This window comes from Aulonocara stuartgranti, assembly GCF_965226115.1.
Source record: "Aulonocara stuartgranti genome assembly, chromosome: 2".
Classification (NCBI taxonomy): domain Eukaryota; kingdom Metazoa; phylum Chordata; class Actinopteri; order Cichliformes; family Cichlidae; genus Aulonocara; species Aulonocara stuartgranti.
In genome coordinates this window covers 21315501-21335703 of record NC_138940.1, presented here as the reverse complement: position 1 = coordinate 21335703, position 20203 = coordinate 21315501, and the positions used below count along the sequence as shown (strand labels likewise).

General features: G+C 41.2%; 2 protein-coding genes across 2 annotated transcripts in view; both read right to left on the bottom strand.

Annotated features, from left to right (window-relative positions):
- The window catches only part of myot (myotilin), a gene marked incomplete at its 5' end in the record, with an annotated part of 33725 nt that extends 28795 nt beyond the window's left edge, over positions 1 to 4930 (bottom strand). The window contains one exon of the mRNA XM_082505425.1: positions 4854 to 4930. Within this exon, the coding sequence (XP_082361551.1) occupies positions 4854 to 4930 (77 nt within the window). The remainder of the gene's footprint in view (positions 1 to 4853) is intronic.
- A 2021-nt stretch (positions 4931 to 6951) lies between these two features.
- The window catches only part of LOC309688350 (mitogen-activated protein kinase kinase kinase kinase 4), a 57430-nt gene continuing 44178 nt past the window's right edge, over positions 6952 to 20203 (bottom strand). The window contains exons 25-33 of the mRNA XM_082504013.1: positions 19389 to 19494; positions 19136 to 19291; positions 18882 to 19025; positions 18454 to 18588; positions 18186 to 18286; positions 17345 to 17494; positions 12262 to 12421; positions 11737 to 11876; positions 6952 to 11643 (exon numbers count right to left, since the gene is read on the bottom strand). Of these exons, the coding sequence (XP_082360139.1) occupies positions 11560 to 11643; positions 11737 to 11876; positions 12262 to 12421; positions 17345 to 17494; positions 18186 to 18286; positions 18454 to 18588; positions 18882 to 19025; positions 19136 to 19291; positions 19389 to 19494 (1176 nt within the window). The 3' untranslated portion in view covers positions 6952 to 11559. The remainder of the gene's footprint in view (positions 11644 to 11736; positions 11877 to 12261; positions 12422 to 17344; positions 17495 to 18185; positions 18287 to 18453; positions 18589 to 18881; positions 19026 to 19135; positions 19292 to 19388; positions 19495 to 20203) is intronic.

Below are 20203 nucleotides of genomic sequence, written 5' to 3'. Positions count from 1 at the left end.
CGGCACTGGTATCAGTAAAATCTTCTGAGAGCATCCCTGGCCAGAAAACGCCTCAGACAAATGCTTGAGATTAAAGCTGGATGAGCCCCTGTTTAAAAAAGACACACAGTCGGGTGTTGATTAAAACAACATCTTGGCAGGACTGTATGTCACGTTTGGATCAATGAACATGCACAAAGCCTATGTAATTATGAGATTTCACGTCTAGTGAAACTTTAGACAGGTTTAATTTATAGACTGTATAAAAAAAGATGTGCCTTAAATCTGCATTCTTCCAAATGGCCAGAATGGAGAGAACTATCTTACTGCAACAAGAAGAAGTTTTGTCCAAATGATAGTAAAACAGATAATAAGGCAGGACGGAGCTACTTTGTAACTGACAAGCTGTTCGTTTCACAGTCACTTCCACCCCTCATTTATAATACTGAACTCAAAGCTTCAAAACAGGATTTCACAACTAATTAACACACAACACTTTGTTTGCCTTGAATTAAATTTTACAGCCACATTTGCCTCAATGCAAATTATATTGTAAAGACCTTAGAGAGAAAACCCAACAATCAGACAATCCCCTCTGAGGAAGACCTTGGCAACAGTGGGAAGAAAAAACTCCCTTTTAACAGGAAGAAGACTACATTACACTACAGCTAAATTCAAGCTTGATTACATGCATTTCTATTGATCTGTTGTTTCTTTCAGGTGGTGATATACAAACACAGTAATGTTTTGTATTACTATTTATCATCCCCAAACAAATGAATGGTCACGCACGCTTACGCAGACTCAAAGTTAGACGTGGAAACATATAAGCTTAAACGCTTGAGCTCACACACTGGATTCCTCAAACAGGGCACCAAATCACTCTTGTAACAGGTCACTGTTTCTCCATGACTTTGTTTGGCAACAGCATGGCCATATCTGAGCTAACTGAAGGCATAAGGAGACTCATACACCCAAAAGACTCCCTCAGATCTCAGCCTTCCGGCCTTGGGAGGTCTGTCTTGGTTTCAGAGAAGGAGCTGCCTGAGGTTCAGGTTTCTGGGCTAAATTAAACTTTGTCACCTCCTAAGCACTGCACAGACTGTCTGAGCTGTGATAAATCAACGCATCTCCATGTCGAAGTCGCAGAGGTAAAGAAAAGTCTTTACTCTAGAATTATATACATTTAATCTACAACAGTACATCTTAGCTGGGTTACTATTTGTACTAGTTGTGCTACATGGGGTCACAGCAGTCAAATAAACACAGCCTAAACATTGTCTAAATGAGAGGATCACAGCTTAAGAAAGAAGAAACAACTAAGGCATGTATGACATCCGTGTGTACATCCAGTTTTCCCCTCACATAATCACTCCAAACAGCTGTGTGTGCACGTACTAAAGCCCACTGCTGATACAACAGCAACTGTTGCTAAACCCTTTGTATCAATTGTCTCTCTTATATAACTGCAGAATTTGTGGCAGCGACAACAGGACAGGACAAGTTCATGCAGTGCAACAAATCCACTACCTGGCAAGCAACAGATGGACAGAGGCACACAAGCAGTGACAGCCAAGTTCAGTGACGTCCCAAACAAGGATGTAACATTGATATTATCTGACGGCAGGCAAATCAAAGACACGGGTGACAGTGGCATCCTTTTTGCTTTAGTGTAGGTGAAGACTGAGCAGTATTAGACCCTACATTTCCCATAATGCAACTTGCTGGAGGCTTCTCAGTATGACCTCCCTCCCTGGGTGTCCGATGTAGACTGTCATGCCTTCAGATTATTAAGTTTTTCTAAGTGCCTAAAGTTTAAAGTGAGACGAAAGGACGTCCAGACTGACAGAAGATGTTAAAACATGAATCCAAAGGAGAACAAACATCATCACTAGATCGTCCAGAAGCTTATTGCCAGTTGGCCTTTAGCAGCCCTCAAAGAGGAAAGATGCTACCCATCTCAGACCTCCTGTTTCCCTGAAGCCATACCCAGTCAAACATGGCCAGGAGTTCGGTGGGCTCCTGCACCAGAGCTCTGAATACAGTGACTGGTCTGTGTGGTGAGAAGCATTAATACAGTATAATGCATATGTAAAATCACATAACTTTAGACCAATCGTAGGTCCCTATTACGGCAGACTGCTACTCTGAACATTTGCATGTAATTTGTCAATATGGCTTGCTAATGCGTATGGCACACGACTCCGTGTTGCTCACTGATGTGTCAATGAAGAATCATGGCTGGTATTTTTAACAGCATGTTGAGCCCACTGATTCTGTAACACGGGGAAAGAGGAAGATGGCTGCACTCTGTCTGAGTTCAGTATTCCAGTAAGTGCATTTCCAGTGCACCTGTTCTCACCTGACAGGAGAAAGCCAGCCTTTGGAGATGAGTCATGGTGATGACTGTTTGTCATTTGGTTTGCTATTACAAACGGTGAATGGTGATAGTTAACAGGTGCCACAAACGTATCCTCCAACCTGTGTTATTAGCATAAATGATCTATTTTATACACTAACAGCATGTATAGATGTGTCATTTACAGTTATCAAAGAAAACTGAGCTGTCCTGCAGTCGACAAGGAGATTCTGACAAACAGGAAGAAACAGCCAGCCTTGCTCATTTAAACAGATCCCTCTTTGGTGTACACAACACCATGAAGCTTTCAGCCACTAGCAGCTCTCAGCTGTGGACAGGAATGGCACATTAGAGCAGAAATCCAGAATGAAGTGGACCGTGTTAAAATTAGCTAACAAAGCAACCTTTATATAAACCTGTGGGCTTTGAAAAGTACCCTCCAAAAATCTAGAGTAATGTATTAACCACTGAATGTAGGAGGTTTATAACAGGCTAAGCAAAATGCACAAACACAAACATCATGTTAAACTTTTTCCATACATCTCTGTGACCAGACCAAGAGCACACCAGCAAAGAGAAAAGATACAAAAAGGCACACACTGTTGCTTTACTCAGTTGTAATAGTTGTGATAAAAGTAGCATTACATGATGCATACTGCACACAGCTATTATTAGTTATTTATGAAAAACTGAAACTATAAATCTAGTACTATTCATTGTTGTACATTAAGAAATATATTTAATACATGGGTCTTTCCAGGAAATATCTTTGTAATTAATAGAAGACTCTTAAGTAAGTGAATGTAGCATTAGTGTCAGTTTATACTGTATATGGTATGATGTTTTGTGATAGCAGCAGGATATGATAAGGAATTAAATTGTATCTTCTCTAACAGCATGAATCTTGGTTCACTCCAGCGTTTCTCTGAGACTGTTCAGATACAGTAGTAATTTAAGCTAAATGCTAATATTGGTAACAATGGTTGTTTTGGTGCGTTCCAAAATAAGTCAGAATTCGGAAATTTGACATTCCCAGTTGGAAATTTTTTGCGGAATTCAGAGCAGAATGTCAGAGCAGACCAACATACCCAACATAGTTGTTGGGTATGTTGGTCTGTAATGTTGTGGGGATGGAGTTGGACTCCCTTAAAGTGGTGTTGGAGAGGCGGATGTTGTCCAAGATAAAGACAATGTTGGATAACACCAAATAATTACCAAAAATCACCACTGAACCACACAGGAAATCATTCCTGCCTGTTGCTCCCTGTACAACTCATCGACTTAACACACTGTATACTGCAATAGCTACACCCTTTTTGCACATGCTCTTCTTTCTTATTCAGCCATTTATCAATAAGTGACTTAATTTTTTAGTGAAGAGGTGATTTCAAAGGCCAACTCTTTGTAAAGGGACTACTGATAACAAAGAGAAATTACGTTTTGAATTTTCTCAGTTGCATCACTCCAGAAACCGTCCTAGTCCTCAACCTATGACTTCTCCTACCTCCTCAGCTTGGCTGTGCACAGGACCAATTTAGCGCAGACTGGGTCACCTGATCTCTCTTTTGGCCAACCAGAACCCAGTGGCTGAACACAGTGTCACACAGGCATGCCAGGCTTGTACACACACACAGCTCAAATTTGGCTGGTATGTCTTATGTTGCCTCACACTGCAGGACATGTAACTGACACAGTTCCTTTTTTTATTTATACCCTTTAAATTCCCCTCTTCATTTGCTGCACTCGATATCCTATGTGGATAGTTTGCACCAATGTCTTTGAGTGTGCCTATATATTTTTCAAAGACTATCATTGTGCTAATTTAAAGATGTGCATTGGGATGTTCTCTTTTGATATATGCCGTTTTGTAACAGTAACTACAAAGAATCTTTAGTGGTGTCACTAGAAGCTGAAGGCAGCCAGGGGAAAGTAAGTAGGTAGATCAACAGATGGATAGGCGAGTAGAAAGGTAGGTTATTAGATAAGCATGTAGGTAGGAAGTTACATAGCTACAAAGGTTGGTAGTTAAAATAATAGCGTGTCGAGGTAACTATTGTCAATGAAATATAGCTAGATAGCACATGACGCAGCATATAAATTATAAATAACTTTAGACAGATCATTCCAGCTGTCCTCTTCCTTCTGGCTGCAAACTCAGTCACTCCAGTACTGCCTGCAGTATCAGGATCTCATTGGCCATGGACCAAATGAATTACACCATTTGATGATCTGATTAACTTGACTTTTGCTTTCTCTTTTCTTTGAATCCTGACAAGGAGCAGGGCTTGAAGCATGCCACACATGCTGGACTTACACTTTTGCGAAACTTTCTGGATGTCTCTACCGAAAAGCTAATGATTTGAAATGCAAGCTGGGTTGCACAAGTTCCTCCATGCTGTAATTGTGTGTCATATGCTCCTAGCTTAATTTAGACAAGCAACAGGCAGCTCTGCATCCTCAACACAATCTTTAACCCATCTGAAGTGAACTTCCGCAAAAATATCCCCATCCTTACCTGTCTGCTTTATCCCCAGCAGGCCACAAAACCAAGAATAACAACAAATATATTGATCCAACAAGCAGAAAATCCAAATGTTAAAACCAAAACTGCTATATGACTGTGTGGCTGCCAGTCATGGCTTGGTTACTGGACGCTCCACAAGCAGGAGCTTGTGTGTGTGTGTTGAAGAGGTTGGGGTGTGGGACGGGGTTAGGGGGGAATCTGAGGCTGAGGAGGGGGGGTGAGAGGAAGCCACGTGGGGTTTGGTTAGAGGGGTACGGAAGGAGCAAATTTAGAGCAGAGTGAAGTGTTAATTAATGGTCAAAGAGAATAGGGAAGCTCAAGTCTGCCCCAGCCGGTGCCTCATGCCTTTGTGCTAATGTGCACAGCTAATGCCAAATCCAAATGACCATGGATAGCTGACACAGAGCTAGCTTGTTGCACGTTGCTGCACAAACTATAAAGATATATTGTTCCATCTGAAATTACAAAAAGTGGCGGAGGCGTCATGACCGGACCAAACTTCATCCAAGTGTGAGAGACAGGGGCCAGAAAACCTGCAACCGGTGCCAGTGAGTCTTTGGGTAGAAACCTGAGAACCAGAGAGAGTCGGACAGACGGAGGGAGACGTGAATACACAACCTTGGAAAACAGATCACACTCAAGCTCAGCTCATCAGGGCTTTATTCATCATATTTCACATAGATCTAACTGATGCAATATACTGAGTACATCAAACAGAATCATCTCATTCCAAAAGGCTTCACTTATTAAAGTAATGGACATAGAAGCTTCTGGGATAGTTTAAAATACATGCCTGAATATGCAAAACCTACATTGATCCATACAGGATCCCTACAGGTCCTCTGCGAGGGGTCTGGGAGCTCGCACGCCTTGTACAGCATCTTTGCTGTTTCTACGACTGCGCTCTTGCTCTTCTGGACAGAGATTTTCAATGTTGTTCCCTATCACTATCGCCCCGTCACTATAACTAGTGCAGTTATCTGCACTGCTACCTTCACCCTCCACATCTTCTCGAGCTCTTCTCTGAGCCCTTGGTACTTCTCCAGCGTCTTGTGTTCCTTCTTCCTGATGTTGCTGTCATTCGGTATCACGCTCTTCCTCTGCTTGTCCACCACTACTATGTCCTGTTGGTTAGCCATGACCACTTTGCCCGTCTGAATTACGAAGTCCCACAGGATCGTAGCTCGGTTATTCTCCACCACCCTAGGTGGCGTCTTCCATTTTGACTTCAAGACTTCCAGGTTATACTCGGCACAGATGTTCCTGTACACTATGCCGGCCACTTGGTTATGGCGTTCCATGTATGCCCTGCCTGCTATCATCTTGCACCCTGCTGTTATGTGCTGGATTGTCTCAGGGGCATCTTTACACAGCCTGCACCTGGGGTCTTGCCTGGTGTGATAGACCCCAGCCTCTATGGATCTTGTGCTTAGAGCTTGTTCTTGTGCTGTCAGTCCAGCTTTGTCCAGCCACTGGTAGGACTTCTGGATGTCAGCAACTTCCTCTATCTGCCAGTGGTACATACCGTGCAGGGGCCTGTCCTTCCACGATGGTTCTTCTCCTTGGTCCTCTTCTTTCTCAGGTTTCTGCTGCTTGAGATAAGCTCCAAGCACAAGGTCAGTTGTGGCCTGATGAAATCATGGATGTTCGTCGTCTCATCCTGGACAGTTGTTCTGACTCTCACTGGTCCTCGGCTTTCTTCGTTCCACTTGGCGCACAGTGTCAAAGTGCTGGATTTGGGGTGAAACCGTCCATGCATGGTAAGGAGCTTGCATGTCTCGATGTTAGTGGCTTCTATCCCCACTTCAGTTTTGGCCAACAGGAATCTGAGTCTAATAAAATGATCCTTTCTAAATGGGAAATGCATTAAAAACATATATGTGATATTCTTTTTCTTTTCAGTATATTAGAGTCATCATTAGAAAATGAGTGACAGAATGTTTCTGTTGATGCCAACAAGGACAAACACAACATATTTTGTCACTTTGACAGATGCAGTGTGATCAGAAATATCAGCGTGCAAATCAACCCATCAGTGGATTAAATAAAGTCGTCCTATCAGTGAAAACTAGAAAGAAACAGACGATACTTGATTCAACATATTTATTGTGGCCTCACCGTTTTACATGGAAACACGAGTTAGTGTGCGTTCGTATCAAAGCATGAGGGGTACAGTGTACAATGCATAAAACAAAGGTCCAGTGCAAAAATATACCAAAGTATCAAAAGAATTATCTTATAAATGACACAGGAGCAGACAGATATATTTTCAGATATTTAGCCATATAATATTTGGTCTTATATAATCTCAAAACAACGGTTCTGTGGGTCAAATAACACCAAAAACTTCCAACTAAAGAATAAAGTCAGACTACCATGTATGTAACATGTAATTAGTTGGATTTTGGAAAATATCACCCCCCCCCCCAAAATTCACCAGGAAAATCATTTTGCTTATTGATGAATGACGCAATAAATGTCAATATTTAATCTTAAAAGGCCAATGTATGCAGTCAGCACCCCTTTCACATCCTCTTCCTCCTTCTCTTCATCACAACCAAAGCTATATAGATATCTAAACATATGTTCTAGGTATTATTTAAAGAAATTAAGCCTCTTGAAGCCTCTTCCTCGCTCCTCCTATTGACACTTGACTAAAACCTCCTAACTACCTCCTCCAACTTTGTCCTTCCTTTCCTTGAAGACTGAATTCTGCCTTTTTAAACACCAGTTTTCATCACACTCTCCCACACATCACATCCACAGGGTGGAAAACAACAGCTGACACTTAAGTGAATACTGCAAAAACGCAAGCTGCTTTGTATTCATTTTTTTTCCCGTCCTGTATCATGCTTCATCCTACTTTGCAACACAATCCGGAGAAATAACGAGGTTGGGCTAAATGTTTGGGTCCATCTCCATCAATTAAACCTTACTTTTAATCTGAAAAGCTGTGCAAATCTACTTGGTGCAATAAAGATGTGCAATCTGATGCGACAGGTCTCCGTGAACCGAACTGAAATAAAAGGAAGCGGACGTGGGAAGCTAAAGAGACAGCCAGGGGTGGGAGCATGAAGCTGAAGATGGGGAAAAGATGCTGAGGGGATGAAAAGTGGCAGCAAGAGGAAACGAGTTGTGAAAAGTGAGAGAAAAAGAGTTTGTGGGAGAGTTAAGGATGTGAGTCACCACAGGCCTGATACAGAATCTATCACGTTTTTAACCAGTGGAAGGTGTAGGAGGAAGTGCGCTGTTCCCTCGCGCTCTCATTAGTGATACAGCGATCGTCCAGTGCTAAGCAACAGGGAGCAAAGAGTGGCAGCAGCAGGCACTTTGCTTCAAATAAACCAGAAAAATATCCTCATTCTCTAAAAGAGTAGCTTAAGATCATAAATGGATAAACCCTGATAAAAAGGAAACTGTTATTAGGTGTCAAACTGGTCAGCTTGCAGATGAGCTGATTTCATATGCTGTTACTTAAAGCAGTCCAGAGAGAAAGACAGATACTCTCAATCATTCCAATGTTAGACCATGTAAAAGAAAAGTGGTTATTGTAACAGAATTTCATAATGAACTCTGCAATTTAATCAGTTTTGAAGACAAATGAGAATTATGGAGTCAGAACTCATTTTAGAGCTGGTTTATTTCCCAGCATATACCCTAAAGGTGTATGACAGAGTGTGGAAGCAGGATGAGCAGATACAGGCTGTTCGATAACTGAAAGTTAGAGCTGAACAAAAACTATAAGAACTGTGGAGCACTAGGTTTTGGTCTGCTCTCCTGTCTAGTCTGGCCACGGTCCTGCTCAGGAACCTGACCAAAGCTGTCGGTTCTACACTGTCACCTTTCCCTGTAGGCCTGACCACAAGCTAGCACAGCAACAGTCTCTATGTACTTGTCCTATTCCATACTTAAAACAAAAACCCACATATACAGTAGCCTACAGGTTTTAAAAAATGTTAACATTATTGGTAAAAAAGTTAATTTAAAAAAAGCAAGCTAGGTAAGGTGTATTTACTCGTGACATGCTCGCCAGAATTTAATCTAACCAAATTTAATTTCAGTTGTTATCCACTTCAAACAAGGATAACAGTTTTAAGGTGCCTTACAATCTGAATCTATGTAAATATTAGCGCAAAGTATGCTATGTGTGTACAAGTCCTTTTGTTTATGAGACAAGTGACTCATTTTGGTACTGCTAGCCAAGCTTTGCTTTCATATAACAGCTAACAGCATTAGCTAGGAGCTGCAAGTTAGCTAATAGTTACGGCATATTTTGGCCCTGTTAGCAAGCACCTCTTAGCCTGGTAATATTAGGTCACAATCCACTATGTTAATGCACAATAGCCGCGTTAAGCTATTTGTTAAGTACGTCAGACAATCAAACACCTTCTGTCCCCGAAAGAATCGTTGTAAGACGTGATTAAAACTTAGCAATAAGACAAAAATTTCATTTTCCAGTTCAAAATATTCTCACAGAACCAGCTGTAATATTTCTCACAAGTCATAAGTCTATAATAAAAGTAAAATTAAAGTATCAATGTATATAAAAACATTTGGCACAATTATGATAACGACAAAATTCAAGAGTGTGCAGGATAATGTAAAAAACATAAAGTTAGCCGTTTAAGCAAAATCTCGTAGAGGAGAAACAGAATAATAAAATGGATAAATACTCAGATTCACATTTGAAGGTAAGAAAACCACAATGATTTCTTTACCTTTACCAAAGCAAATAATACTTAATGCATACATCTGTGATATTTAATACATAAACACTTGTAACATTGACTTGTGTGTATTTTGTTGCAACACTTTGAGCCTGGGTGAGTTTCCAAGGTGATCTAAGAGTTTATCAAATTAATAACTTGATTCATAAATGAGATCAGTTGTCACTTGTGAATAATCTGTTAGAATCAAGGAAGCAAATACATCAAAGCTTTCATCTTTGGTTTCTTGTTTTGAAGCTCATTGAATAAAAAACAAAGAGGCCCAACTCACTACATATCCTATATTTTATATTTTCAACATGTTGCCCCATCAAAAACTGGTCCGACAGTGGGTAGTGTAACAAATACTGATCCAAAGGTTAGCAGTGATCTCTTCAATACTGACGACAGGATGGCTTTTGATGTAACGCGTATAAGAGGGCAACTGTGCAAAACACCTTTCTTACACACGCAACAAGAAAATCAAACAAACAGAATTCACATTTGATTTTAGACGATTCAGCCAAGTTTGTGAGTCCTGTGAGCAGCTCACATTCACAATCAAAGACCGTGGGGGGCATGCACGACTCGGTTTTAAGATTGAATTTCACATTCGTAAGCCTGCAATTCTGTACATATATGTAAAGATGGCGTGTAATAAAATATTTAGAAAACAGTGCATCTTACAGGATTATATACAAGCTATACAAAAAAAGAGCGAGTTATACTTGCTTTATATCTCTATTTATCTACACTATTTATGCTGCACATTTAAATTGCTCCTTTTATGGTAAATGGCTTTTAAGGTCCTTTGCAAAAAGAAATGCGATTTAAATGACGTGGTCCAGTTCTGTGGTAGACTGACCTCTCACACTTAGAGCCGAGGGGAGGGGCTGTGCTAGCAACATATATTCAAACTAATTCAAACTATGCAACGCAGCAAATATACCCATCAGTATTTTTTTTTTTCCTCACTTCATAACGAATTTGCAGACTAGTTGCGTGAGAAAATAATTCCTATCTAACATTTGATAGTGCTATATATTAAATAAAATAGTGATATGTATTTAATAAACTAGAACATGAGTCAGTACAGTAATATGATAGTTTGTTTGGGTTCTACCACTCTGATAAAAGCAATTCTATCAATTCAAGGACTTCATAAATACCGGAACAGTTTTGAGGTATTGCAGACAGGCAGCGAACACTGTGGATCTAAAACTGCTCCAAGGACGTAATCATGGCACGAGCAACAAAGATGGAATGATAAGAAGCAGCCCACATTTCATTAAATGCCCAGGTGATGTACAGAGTGAACAAAGCTACTGACAGACAAACACAAATTAAGTGATGATTACTCTCTGGTGTGTGCAGCAACAACTGTGATCCAGGTGTGAGGATGCCGATGATCCAGAAAAGCATCAGAGCTGGGCATTTTAAAACGCACACAATCAAATACTTGTTAAGCACATAATTAAGTCATAATTGATTCTTGAAAAAAAGAAAAAAAAATCCAGGCGCTGAACAAACAGCCAGGTGTTCATGTGAAATCCCAGAACAACAGTCCACGTGAAGCCCTCTGTTTTGGTGAAGCGTCACGTAAAATAAAGGAAAAAAGACGCTGGCACAGCTGCTTGTACCTTTGAACATTTCTGTGGATGTGTGTTTGTGCTGCAAATCATGTCCAGGCGTCAGTGCTGTGATCCACGCGTCAGTAGTCGATGATGGAGCGATGAATTCAAGCTTTTTTCCTGCAGGCGGATTTTTGACCAGCTCAATCGTTGATCATAATGGTTTAACATGGCGACTGCACAAGGCTGAGGGACGGATGGAGGAATCGAGCAGACTCTTGCAATGGTATCCACCACTTCACGGAGGTCAACGCAGGTCAGCACAAAGCCAAAAAACACACAACAAAGCATCACCAGGATAACCCAGAACAACGAAGGCAGACGCCCACCAGTCGATCCCAGAGGTAACTGGTCTCAGTGTTACCAGTTGAACAGAGAGTTCTGTCCGAGAGTCATGAAGTAAATCTGACTGCTGCCGCCCGACTGCACCGACGCAAAGAAAACCTGCAACAAGACGGTGCTTTTAGGAACTGAAATCAAACAAACGGTGCATAAATAAAGCGAGTGAGGCTGTTTTTTGTCGTAGGTTCCTCCTACCTTGTCATTCCTTTCACACAGGAACTTCAGCTTTTGAGCCTTTTTATGCATGAACACTCCCTCCAGGTTCCCCGTGTTCGCTGACCTCAGCTCTATGGCCTTTTCTCCCCAACCCATCACCTGGTTAGACTGCAGGTAGGCTGGATTGGAGAGAAACAGACGAGTATGAGAAAACAGTCTAAATATGTCTCCTACATTTTTACTCCTTATACTTGAATACTGCCTCATCTCCATGCCCCAAAAACACACACACACAGATTGACTACCATCTTATTTTTAGCCCACCCTGTCCCTGATCTGTCGCCACTGAATGTGGTTCAGGTTAAGTTCTCAGTGGCAGGACAGCTGCTCATCCAGATCTAGTGAGTCGAACTGGAAAAATCTACAGTGATGTTAAGCAGTGCCTGACTAATCATCGCAATTGGGTTGTTGTTAGTGGTACCTGCACAAAGATGCACTGTGTACAAAAATAGACCTTTATGGGTGTATATAGCATTTGCATAAAGATGTGTGCTCCAACATTACCGACAGATGTAGGCATTTCCCCCCACTGCAGCACTGTATCCTTGGTGATACGGCCATAGGTGTCAATGTAGACGCCCTCGTCTTCATAGCAAACCAGGACCTCTGTTCCAGCTTTGTTTGGCAAAATGATGATTGCATGGGGACGGATGGGACCCGGGATCTGCAGAGTAACGCACACACAAACACAACATGAACACTCGTTTTTTTTTTTTTTATTATTGTTTGGAAAGAAAAACCCAAATTAAAAACCCCAGAAAATACTATCATCTATATGGATTGCAGAAAACATGAAGGCTGTTCCTTCATGCTATTTAAATGTTATCTTACAGTCACTGGTGATCCAAAGACTAAGGTTCAGGTCTAAATGCACAACCATTGCAACAATCAAACGTAACAAATCCATAGTCACAACTTTATTTCAAAGACTAGATTTCATGATGAAACTAAAGTCCTTGACTAAATATGGCGGCATTGTATCAGAACTGACCAGATACTCAGATTCTTAATTTAATAAAACATTTTAACAGAGATTGAACACAGCAGCCTGTATTTAAGATAAAATTCCAGGAGGAAGTAAAAAAACAAGTTAGAGATTCGATTTTATTCAAAGACGCATTTCACTGCTCAGTTAAGTTTATCTAACTTTAACTTTATTTAAATCCATTCAGAAAAGTGTTATTACATTATTTCACTGAGAACATCTTCAAAGTAGTGACCTAGGAATATATTTAACAGTTCAGACACATGTTCACAACAGCTCAGGATGTTTATCTAACCAGATAAGATCCATTTACTTATCCAGCTGAAGGATGAACCCAACGCTTCAGAAACAGGTTTCTAATAAATCAAAGGGTCCATCAGTGATTGGACAAATACATCGACTATCGACGATAGGCGGAGCCTTTCGCTGATCGTTTTTATTTTTTTTGCCCGTGAGTACATTTGTTAATAATGTTGGTTGAAGCTAAGAGAAGCAGTCAAAAATAACAGCGGCGTTTTAACAAACAACAAATTAAAAAAACCACAATGTTGGAAACAAAGAGGAACGAGCTTTTCCCCCACTGTAACGTGTTTACAGGCTGTTCCAGTGTTTATCTGTCTGACACACTCGACCGAACAACAAATACAAATTAAACAAGTAAGTAAGTTAAAAATCAAAATGTCTCTTCCAGTGAACATAAAACCCTCTGATGTAAAGTTAAGTCTTTTGTTGGATTTGGCGCATCTCAAATAAATAAATGAATAATCCAAAAAGTATCTATAATAATACTGAAACAAACAAGAAAAGAAGCTAAAATATTCCCTCCAAACAAAACTTAGAAATTTAAAATGCGCAAATCAGTCCGTGCATGATTGCATTGCTCCGCCCATCAAAAAGTCTGCAGCTGCACGACTTTTCCTCCTATCATCGGTTATTGGACTGTCGATTGGAACATTTTTATATATCGCACAACCTTAAAGTCCATAAACGTGAAGGAGAGGTGTTTGTTTGTTGCAAGCCTCATTTAATCGCGAAACTCTGAAATATCTGGTCAGACACTTTTAGCAAACTAGTTATGAAATATTCCAACCAACCAAGCGTTCACTGCAGCAGGTCTGACAAGATTTAACTATGAAAATAAATCATTGCAACTTTCTAAACATGAATATCAGACAAACTACAGATATTAGGACAAACACTGCAACGTCAATGAATCCTTTAACAGATTCCACCGAAGCAAAAGTCCTACAATAAAAGAAGAAAATGTTGGGCTGAGCTCTGTGCCCGACACAAACACTGCGCTTCACACCGAACACCTTACCAGAGTGTGAGCCACCACAATCCTGAGCATGAGAACAGGCATCCACAGCCGCAACGCAATCTTAATCCTCTGCCTTGGAATCAGCATTGTTACATAGTTTGCAGGCAACAACAGGAGATGGCTGTACGCGTGCGTGTGTGTGCGCGTGTGTGTATACTTCTTTAAGTGGGTGGGCACATTGTGTGTGTGTGTGTGTGTGTGTGTGTGTGTGTGTGTGTGTGTGTGTGTGTGTGTGTGTGAGTGAGAGAGAGAAAACGTTTGAGGGTTAGGCTTTGCTTACAGGTGAACTGATTTTAACAGTAACAGAAATCACTGTTTTGACGTCTTTAACTGATTGTGTGTATGTGTGTGTGGGTATGCACCTAAGACAAGAATGAGTGTGTGTCAGATAACAGCTACTGGGAAAAGCCCCAGCAGTGTGAAGGTTCCTCCAGTGTGCGTGAAGAAAGAGAAAGTGAGTGGGTTTAAAGGAGTGCTGCAGCTGAGTGTGTCTGGCAGAAAGCTCCAGTGTGTATGTAAGAGAGACAAGAAAAGAGGAAAACACGGGAAGGAGAGCAGAAATGATATCGAAGCAGCAGCAGCAGCATAAGGCACCGGTGTAGTAGACAGCTGTGAGCAGGCTCGCTTAATATACACAGGAGGGAGGGGGGGGGAGCAGGTCAGGACACACACTCACTTTCTCTCTCTCTCTCTCTCTCTATCACACACACACACACACACACACACACACACACACACACACACACACACACACACACACAGAGTTAATGATGGTAAGAGAAGGAGGACAGAAGGGGTGTATTTTTAGAGCTAATTTCTCTCTTCATGTGTCTCCAACTCCTCCTTGCTTACAGAAAGTAGCACGTTTAGCGGTGGCAGGGGTGCTGTGTGTGTTTGGGTGTATAAAAAAAAACAAAACAAAAAAACAACCTCACAGAAAGAAAGTTTATAATCGCTTTAACTCCACGCAGCAATTTGTGACCGAAAAATCGAATTGTGACACGAGTCCTTTCAGAATGACTCACAAAATGATTAAACGTTCCTCGTATGGATGCTAGGCGGACAAATATAAAGAACATCTTTAAATAAACCATTAAACTGGAACAACCAGCCACCCACTCACACTCCACACCACATGTAGTGCTGTATAGTTTGCACAGTAAATCAACTGATGGAATCAGATTACCTTCAGACTCTGGAAAGACTGATTAAATAAAGGCTCAAGCCAAAATGTTTCCAGCGTAAAGTTGAACCACTTTAATATAAACTGAGCCTCGGGCCTCTCCAGTTGTTGCTAAGAACATATTTAACAGGATGTGTCAGAATGTGAATATGACTCACTCAAGCTACAGCGAGCTTTACATGCCCACATACAGCAGAGGAAGAATAATAACTGCTCCAATTGTACCAGCAGTGGGCGATTGGTCACAGTTAAAGACACAAATACATTTACAGCGTAACCTTTCTAAATATTAAACACTAAACAAATCAGATTTACATGTTCCCAACAAGGACCAAACAAAGAAATACTGGCCGTGCTGACTCCAGCCACCAAATGCAGTCGTTTACTTTCACCAAAGAGATCATGCAGAGTTGTAGCCACAGGTGTTGAAAACACACCTAAGATGCTCCAGTTCATCAGTGCTGTGACTGTGTCGTTAACCGTGAATGTTTTCAGAGTGTACTTTAAGGTGAAAGTGAGGTTATTATGCAAAGTTTAACTGGGACAACCCACTTGAGATTAAATCGCTTTGTATGTGACCTATAAACTGAAATGAATCTGATGCAGATACTGAGGCTATAGCATATACAGTCACGGTTCCTCATTCAATTCTAAAGGTTTTACATATCAGGAAATAATGAAGACATCATTAGAAAAAATTAAGCCTGAATGCAGCAGTAGTGTGTAGTAAGGGTGTGCTTAGTTTGACATGGTGTACAATGTGTTATTGCCTAATTTAAAGGCCCTCTAAGGAGGGTGGTGACTTGACTGGACTGTGAGTCTCAGTTTATTAGGTTTATGTGGCAGGGTGTGACTTGCGATGCCACTGCAGGTGAGATGGATGCGCCTGAGTGGCATCTACAATCACGCCTCGCCAGCTTATACCGGATCCTGTATTGGTTGTTGCTGTGCAGGTGTAAATAAAGCTGAAAAGCTTGAAAATGTCACCGGGTCTGCTGTGGTTCGTTACAGTTTGAGAACAGCACCTTCTACATGTAAATGGTAAACAGACGGCTTCAACATGGGCTTAGTATCTCGCCCAAGGATATTTGGCATGCAGACTGGAGCAGACTGGGATCGAACCACCAGCCACTGTTAGTAGGTGACCTACTCTCCCACCTGAGCTACAGCCACCTGCATCAATGACACTAAAGCATGTGACTCCTTTAGTGTCATTGCTCGTGTCGGTCTCATTTTCAGGAGGCGGTGTCGAGTCTGTGATGAATCTGTTGGGTCAAGCTGTGCTAATTCTAGAGAACATCACAAATCAAACTCCTCCACAGCCACACAGGAAATGATAAAACGCTCCAGTGCCTCGTCAAAACATCCACATTTCAACATCAGCTGAAAAATCAGCGTACACGCATAAAAGATCTGTGACAGCAGCTTCACTCAAGTCAGTGTCTGCAGATTTAATGAAAGTTCAAACACCACCTATGAACGTGAGTCACAACAGTTTGATATTAGTTCCCACAGACGGAGTGAGGGCGAGCAATGATATTTTGGTAAATGCAGAAAGAGAGACGATGAAATTAAGAGAAAATGAACAGTGGTACCTTGAATGATAGAGTGACAGTGGGAGGGAGAAAAGGAAGCGGATGGAAGAATAGTTTCTGACAGCCATCGACTGTGTTGGAGGAGAGTGGAGGGAACACAGCAGAAATGCAGGAAAGTAATGACTGACATGACTGTGAGTGGGAGGAGGGCTATACTGAGATGTATACTAAGAGATGAAGAGTGAGGTGATATGGTCGACTGGAGAGCTGATAAATGAAAGAAAATGACTTAATAAGCTGCTTTAACAGAAAGCTGCAGGTACAGAGATCAGACATCGGTTTAGTCTTTAAAGATGTAAAACTCTCACGATGACAACTACAGGTTGAGCCACAGTGATGGAGCAGAGCAGGGAAACCCTCAAACTATCCCACATCACAGACTCGACACACACCTTTATGGCAAAAACAGTGCCAACAAAACATGCAAACAGACACGCACAACCTCCTGAGTCGAAGTGATGACACAATCCTCAAAGAGTACGAAGAACGGAGCAGATGCTTACATGTGTCGGCAAGTAGAGGTCATATGGTGTCCCAGAGTCTACGTCAATGGCGTGGAAACCAGACACGGAGCCGTAGATGACCTTTAACCTTTGACCTTCCTCCACTGTCAGGTCAACAGAAAGGGGCTTTTGAGGCAGAGTTCTGAAGGACTGGGCAGACACACAGACACGATGATTAAGTTACATAAGTTTGCACATTAGCCTAATTACATAATCTAAAGTGAAACTGCTCCATTAATAATAATGCAGTGTCACAAAAGCTGCCATCCTAAGATAGTCCACCTAATTCTTCCATTTTTGGCCTGTGACACAGTATGGAAGAGAAAGTAGTTCAGGCCTCAGAGGACAAACAGAAATGGGACACATCTCTGCTGAGAGTCTGTGGTTATGAGACCCAGAACCTGATGTGTCCTGTCTGTGTACATGCAAGTGTTCGACTGTGGAAATAACACAGCAATAACCCACTTAATCAATGAATCGATCAATGGAAAGGAAAGCTGAGCAGGCTGATGTTCTTAGGTGTTACACCGCGATGTTAAACTTAGCTTCACCTTGTCTGTAGTGCTGTTAGTTAGCATGCTAAAACCAGCATGTCAGCCTGTTTACATGACTACACACACTGGTTAGTAAAAAGGAAGGTGCTTCAAGTTTTCAACTAGAAGAAAAGTCTGAGATAAACTACTGTGTGACTTTACGATTACTACAAACATCTAAAAAACCTTCTAATAAGTAGAATAAGTAGTACTTTCCATGATATTAGTATTTCACAGCTCCACAGACTGATGAACTTATATCTTCAGTATCTCTTATTTTTATTGCATTTCATTAATTTGTTACCAACCTTAAAGGCCATGAATTTGTGGTAGGGTTTTGGGGCCCAAGCGTACACCTCCACAGCATTCTTCAAGGCAATCACCAAGAACTTTATCTTCTCATAACGCACTAGAAAACAGAAAAACAGAAACAAAACAAGCGGTAAGGAGCGTGAAAAATCTGAGACCACATATTCTACACGTAGCTCCTAAAGATCACTACATACACAACATCTGTAACCTGCATTAGTTTGAAGCTCTGTAAAATATCATTCTGTTTTTATTTAGTGTACCTACCCACTTTATAGTGGACACAGCCCTCTAAATCACCCACTGACGTCCAGCCCTGTCTTTTCTCCACCTCCGGGTCATTACGCAGGATTTTATTCCTTAACCAGGACAAGTAGTAGAGACGCAGCTTGTTCTTTTTTCCTACAGACAGAGAGGGAAGGATGCAAACGACTCCTGCTTCAGTGTGACAAAGTTTCAATCAGTTTCTTTGAGGTGACGGAGCAAACCAGAACAGAGCACGAATATCGAGCAGTCATCCACACACAAGTGTCAGTTTTACCTGAAGAAACCTGTTAAACAGTTACAGTAATGTGGTCTCTTTGAACTACTGTGCAAAACTTATAAGCAGAGTTTAATCATTATGCAGGGCAGAGTGCTGCACTCTGTGTCACTGTTTCTGTAGCTCTGAACATTTGAACATGCAGCACATATACCTGATACAGTAATCAACACATTGAGTCCTTCAAGTACATCCATTTGTTGAAACCGTCGCCTGCTGATGAGCGGGTACACCTTTCCCTGACCACTTCGATCCAGCAGCCACAGACCGTTTTCTGTGCCCACCAGCAGATTCACACCTGCACGTCAAAACAGAAAATATCAACACTGACACAGTTTGTATCATTTTCTGAAAGAATCTACTTCATTTAAAAACACAAACAACATAAAACACATAAAAACTACATACCCCATAATCCAGCACACAGAACCTCCGCATTGAACTTCTTTTTGTACTTTCGGATCTCTGGCGTGTCGCTCTGTGGTCGAATGTTGGTTGGGTTCACGTTAACCACGGAGCCCTTCCTGTGGTTCTCTCTCTTCAGTGGCTCGCCCTTAATGCCCGCTGAATGCAAAAATGATTCAAGATAAAAGTTTAAAAAATAAAACTAAACTGTGCTCACAAAGCAAACTGTAGCTCGGCTCTCTGGTAGAAAACTCACTCGGGCTCTGTGGTGGTGATGAGATGGGGATCAATCGTGGATCAATGAAGGGCAGGAAGGAGGAAGATGATGATGTCGGGCTTTTACCAGTAGGACTGCCGATATCCTGATGAGCACAATGACAAGGGAAGAGATTTTATACTTTAATAAAACACGAACAAAAAAAACAACACAACAGGCAGTTACAGTTATGAAACCATAAACCATTTATATAATCATTTACCAGTTACAAATTATGGTTTTCATACATCAGTAACAACAGTTCCGTTAACTCGAAATCCAAACTGAAACCCAGGAAGACTGAGCTCCCAGCCTGTGCCACTACCTCCCTCTGGTGGACATTTATAACTAATGCAGTCTGTCGCTTTATTTAAACCTTGGCTATGATAATGAGCCCAAAGGTTTATATCAAGTAGTCTGTTGACATTTATTAACACAAGGACATTAATACTGATACAACTGTAAGTCCATCTGAACTTAATCAGCACTTTGTCTTAAAAACAAACAAAAAACAAACAACTATTATTCTCATTTACAATCTAATTCTTTTGTTCTTGGATGCTACTAGAGTAGCTTTCATTCATAGTTCAAAATAATCCATATTTATGTTATACTGGGTTTTGATGCTGCCGATCAATTCATCCTCTGTCTTTCTTTAAGGCCCTCATCATATAAGATAACTTTTGAGTGATTGGTTGCCCCTCAAAAGCAATGCAATTTGATCTCAAGAGTAAAAAGACATCGAGTGTTTAGAGCTTTTGGCTCACAGCAGTTACTTTGACAGTGTTCAACGTGAACATCCACCAGTGAAACAA